This window comes from Papaver somniferum, chromosome 11 (assembly GCF_003573695.1).
Source record: "Papaver somniferum cultivar HN1 chromosome 11, ASM357369v1, whole genome shotgun sequence".
NCBI classification, from domain to species: domain Eukaryota; kingdom Viridiplantae; phylum Streptophyta; class Magnoliopsida; order Ranunculales; family Papaveraceae; genus Papaver; species Papaver somniferum.
Genome location: NC_039368.1, coordinates 102,079,722 through 102,085,564, shown reverse-complemented (window position 1 = coordinate 102,085,564; position 5,843 = coordinate 102,079,722). Strand labels below are relative to the sequence as shown.

Genomic DNA, 5,843 nt, shown 5'->3' with positions numbered 1-5,843 from the left:
CTTCACCTAGATCTTAACAAAAACCACGGATATTGAATCATTACAGCTTTGAATAAAAAAAACAGGCTGGAGATTGGTATGTTTAGACTACACTGTACACAGGTGACTGATAAACTTGTTCCTGAATCATTCTGAAACTTACAATTTTTGGTGTTGAGGAACGAACTTGTTCATTTTTCCTCACTGGTCAGGTTTTAAATTTGTTTGTCAGAATAAGCAGAAATGGGGCTTCAATAACTTTTCCATGTGAGAAGTTTTCACGGAACTGGGAGCCTGATATATACACATACAATGTTCATTTACTGTATCAACATAAGCAAACCTTTCAACTATGTTCCTCACAAATCAAAATGAACACTTGCACAACTTGATGCTAAAAAAAATATTAAATCCCCCATAGACTAAAGAAGTAAAAAATCAGCTGGTATCAACTGTTTGCGCAGGAAGTACGAAGAAAAGAAAAGAAAAAATCCTTCTTGTACCCGCATAGAGTTATAAACAAACTAAAAATAGTAATAGGATACTAGAGTAGCACATTGTTGGAGAGTTGAACACTTAAACACAACTGAAGTAAGTAGCAAACAGAGTCAGCTTTCTGTGTCTACTTCGAATCTTGGTTATCCTATTTTAATACCAAGAACTCATCACAAACATATATCGAAAACCCTAAACAAACAAACAAATTATTTGGGTACAAAAACACAGGATTCCACATTGTAAGACAAACTGATGGTTTATTTAATAACAAAACCATAAGATCCCACAACAAAACCCTAATCAGACACATTGTTCACTTAGCAACAAACCAACCATAGTATGAGTTTAGCTATCAAAATTAAATCCACCAACAATCATTTAAAGCATAAATCAAACATCAGCATGATATAGAAAAGCATGAAACATTCACCAATTAAGAACAGTAATAAGATCCAGTAAAAAGCTTCAAGGATTCCCATTAAACCAACTACAATTTTAGTTCTTAAACTTCCAAAATATAACCGTAATCAACATCTTATGCCAAAACTTGATGAAAATGTAAAAACAAAACCCTGAACAAAGAAGACTACTAACCCATCAAACCAAGCTCTCTAGTATCTCCTTGGTGCACCACCGGGTCCACCAGCTCCACGACCAGCATAACCACCACCGAACTTAGGACCATCTTGTGCAGCAGGCTCAACCTTAACAACACCAGGAAGATCAGTCATACCTAAACCAGCAAGCATATCCATAGTATCCTTATCAACTTCAATACGATCGGTCTTGATAGCTGATTCTTCAGGTACGAAATCCATACGCCTCTCACGTTCCTCTTCCTGAAGCTTCAATGAAATCCCACGAACTGGTCCTCTTTGGATTCTCTTCATGAGATGAGTAGAGAAACCGGCAATCTTGTTACGAAGACGTTTTGAAGGAATGATTGCTACTTCTTCTAAGATCTTCTTGTTAGTGTGAAAATCCAAAGTCATCCTTGAATAGTACCTCTCGATAACCTGACGAGAGGATTTCTTCACGGTTTTGGTACGAACACGCCCCATGTTTGCTGCTGCTGCTGCTGCTGCTACAACTCCCTTGAGAAAGTGATGGAGGTCTTCTGCAACGAGAGACTGAAGAAAGTGATGGAAGGAGGCGCAAGCTTGGGAAGAGAAGGGCTTGTTTTAGGGTTTCTAATTTTATAGTCTTTTTTAGGGATGAAATAAAATTTCCGGTATTTACATATTTACCCACCTCATTTATGAATATCAGGAATGCATCCCTAAATGTTTCTCTTCACGGGATGGAGGGTCTTAATTATTACTGAGAGCACCTTCTATTTTAACGAGGGCAAACACACAGTGGACGGTATTTGGATTTAGCCCGTTTGGATACCAAAAATATAAGTGTTTCTGCTTCTGTTTCTCCAGATATCTCCAGAAGTGCTTTTATTTTTAAAAGTCATTCTGAAACTGTGTATCCAAATTAATTTCCGATTTTTTACTTTTAGAAGTCAAAAATTTACTTCTGAAATGACATCCAAGCAGGCTATAAGAGTAGGGGATCTCTCCATTTCCTTCATTGATGTGGTGAAGCTCAAATTTTTATTAATCGGAAACTTTTAAAACGTTTGTAGAAGTAGCTCTCTTACAAAGCATTTTGCGTGTTCCTAAGCTGAATTGATAGTGTATTAACTTTGGGATAGGGAGACCTGAAATGAAATTACAAGACTTGTATTGTGGTGTGAATTCGACTTTATCGTGATGGCCTAGAGTTGGATTTATCCCGTAAAATTCGGACGCTTATTGTCATTAACATCTTTCAAAGGAGTTTCCACCCAATGAGAGGAAACAAATCTGTTGTTTGGTAGATTATAAGAAGAAGAAAAAGAAGCAGAAGAAGGAAAATCGATTATCTAACTTGATATGCTGAAATTTTTTGCTTGCATAGAATGGTCGTTTCTTTTTTATGTTCTTAAATATTTTGATTTTTCTAGTAATATTTTTTTTTATTTCTCAAGAATTAGCACAATACTTATGAAAACGCGAGGGTATAATAACCACACCCAATTATTTCGTTTGACAATCTGTATGGACTAAATTCCAATATATTTCCGAGATCACCAACTTAAAAGTGAGACTCAATCAATAACTATATCAAAGAGCTTTATCTCTTTTCCAATACAATCAGTAAATCGACTAGATAGAAATCTGTGAAACTGATTGATATGAGAATAACTTGGATGGTACCAACTACCAAAGACCAATATCCAAGTGTCAATGAAGTTATATCAAACAACCAAGGTCAGATTTATCAACTGTGATTGAACTATGCATAACTTGTGATATTTTAATTATATAAACAAATATAATGCGGGATAGAAATAACACATATACCAGAAATTTTGTTAACGAGGAAACTGCAAATACAGAAAAACCCCGGGACCTAGTCCATACTTGAACACCACACTGTATTAAGCCGCTACAGACACTATCCTACTATAAGTTAACTTCGGGCTGGAATGTAGTTGAGCCCTAACCAAGTCTCATACCGATTAAGGTATAAACGCGTTCTTTACGCCTCTTGAATCTCGCAAGACCCTGCGCACTTGATTCTCTTGGTTGATCTCACCCACAACTAAGAGTTGCTACCCAAAGTCGAAGACTAATAAACAAATTCATCTCCCACAGATATGTATATCCTTTATTCTTTTTTGTTTCGTCTTTTGATTCAAAGATCAAGGTGAAAGGAACCAACTAACAATCAGGTCTTATACTCCGAAGAGCAGCCTAGAAATATTAGTCACCTCACAATAACTTATCTATATGGTGGTAGAAGAAGTTATTGCATAACCACAAAGTCTGAGACGAAGAACTTTGTGATTTCTTGTATATTACCTATCAGAGATAAATCTCGAGAAAACCTTAGAGAAGATTAAACTCAATATGATAGAAAGTGTAAGATCAGAATACGCAAATACAGAGTAAAATACTTGGACCTGGCTTCACGAATCCCAAATGAAGTCTTCAAGTCGTTAACCTAATAATGGTTTTGGAAAACCCAGGTTAATGTAGAATCGACTTTAGTTTGTAACTAGGAAACATGGAAGTGTCGGTATTAGGTTTCCCAGATGCTAGAGTTCTCCCTTATATGGTCTTTCAAATCAGGGTTGCTTACAATAAAAGCTAAGATAGCTTAGTAACAAAGCAATTGATATTCACCGTTAGATGAACTCCTGATTTAAGATTCAAGCTAAGTCTGCTTAAAAATTAAGCAATTAATCTCCATTGTTAGATGGTCTTAGCTTGGTACACACAAATGAAATATACCTATATTTAGATATGGGTAACCGTACCTAAACGTGTATATCAAGTTGGCTCAATAACAGTTAATCGAAGTTAGTCATATGAACACTTTTGGCTTCGCCATATTCATCTAACACTTTTAGGTCAAATATGGTGATATATCAATCATGACAGATAATCAATCGAATCTAAATGTGTCTCACGAGAGTTGTTCAAATGTTCATTATCTCATAGAAATATTCTTGAACAATTTGAAACAAAATCGGTATCGTACAAAATATTTATACAAGAACCGATTCATGAACATAATGCCACAGTTTGCGAAACAAGTTCGTTCACCTTAATTCATTAATTTTTCCAGGGACTTTAGTTCGTAAATGAACCTGAGTTCACGAGTATGAGTTTTCATACTTACCGATTTTAGAACCTACACATTGTGTTCACAAACTGAATACGCGAACCACAGTTCCGGACTTGGCTAGTCTAGCCGTTCGCGAACTACGATTTCAGACCTTTCACAATTAAACCCGTTCGCATACTGAGTACGCAAACAAGAGTTCCGGACCTAAACTAACACTTCACAGTTCGCATACTAGGTACGCATACTGTGTTATAACCAGACATTGGTGGTAGTTCTTAAACTCTCATTTAATCATTGGAACATCCTTGGAAGACGACAATGGTAATCTTACAGATACCACTAGCTTCAAGTAATTTCCAAGTGATTAATTGATCAATATGAAACTTCTCGAGCTAACATCAAATGACTGTCTCACACAAATCATGTAAGATGTTCAAGGTAATTTTCACATGATCATCTTGATTTAATATATAGTTTCCAACAAATAAATTGTTTCCAACTAAACTCTTCAAGTGTATGATGAACTTAAGATAAATCTATAAAGCTTCCAACTTGTATTTCGAGAAATAGATATACGATATATACTCAGCTCGAATTTTCAATTGTGTATAACACAAAGTCTATATAGATACACGACTTAGTATCATTAGAAGATAGAATATAATAGACTTCTGAGTGATACATAATTTTTAGTCTTCACGTACCTTTTGTTGATGAAGTTACTCTAAGATCCTTAGTAGATATTCTTCTTCAATTGGTGAACGCCATGAATTCTAAAGCTCAACTAAACATTCTATCATATTCCGAGACATAGCTATAAGTAGATTAGAAATCAAGTATATAGTTTTGATCAACTAAACTTGATAAACAAGCTTGAGATAGCAACGCTTGCGAGTTCGACCGAGCAGTGCTCTAACAACTTATATCTATTTTCTCAATTAATCTTCTTGCAAACCTTTTTCTTCTTCTTGGGGCCTCCGCCAAGGTGATCATGATCTTTCTCCATATTTATTTACTATTTGTATGGAAGATTTCTCATGAGTGTCATGAAAATCTTAAAGACTCCCCTTTATTCATGGTGTCAAAGAAAGCAGATATATATATTTATTTTTTTTTGCAAACGATAACATTGTTTTCGTGGTGCAAAAATTCAGAGATACACCACTTGTTATCTATTATTTATTCTTTTGGCAAGGAATCTGGCCAAGTGACAAGCTTCAGTATATCTTGTGTGTTCTTCAGTCATAATATGCATTATCATCCATCTGGCCAGGTGAAACACCATATTGACTATAGCGAAGACTAAACCTACGAGGTTCTTCATCTTCTTGAGTTCTACGTGAACCACTACCTTCATGACCATACATTCCGAAGAAGGTCGACATAATGGAAAAAGAACAAAGAAAAGAGAAGAAAAACACAAAACCTTTGTTTACATTATTGAATGAGCGAAGAATATGAAAGTTCTAGAGGAAATTAAGAAAAAGCCTCAGAGAAAGTTAAAAGAAGTTGAAAAAGGTATTAAAAATTGTTCTTTGAAAACACAAACTTTTATAAAGTCAAAAAATATCCAATCATTAACTGAAGCAAGTTTCAAGGCGAGAGCAATATAAAGGTGAAGTAAACTGAAAAAAGAGTTAAGTAAATGTGGCATAGATAGCGACATACCGATAGATATTATTCATATTCAGCACCTGTCATAA

The 5,843-nt window shown here is 35.2% G+C and overlaps 1 protein-coding gene across 1 annotated transcript; it reads right to left on the bottom strand.

Annotated features, from left to right (window-relative positions):
• Positions 1-885: 885 nt before the first annotated feature.
• On the bottom strand, positions 886-1,650 carry LOC113325399 (40S ribosomal protein S17-4-like). The gene has a single exon (XM_026573590.1). The coding sequence runs from the start codon at positions 1,536-1,538 to the stop codon at positions 1,089-1,091; it is 450 nt and encodes a 149-aa protein (XP_026429375.1). The 5' UTR covers positions 1,539-1,650; the 3' UTR covers positions 886-1,088.
• Between the last annotated feature and the right edge of the window lie 4,193 nt (positions 1,651-5,843).

What these genes read in the sequence shown, in the direction of transcription:
- LOC113325399 (XM_026573590.1), bottom strand. Translation starts at nt 1,538, where the DNA reads ATGGGGCGTGTTCGTACCAAAACCGTGAAGAAATCCTCTCGTCAGGTT.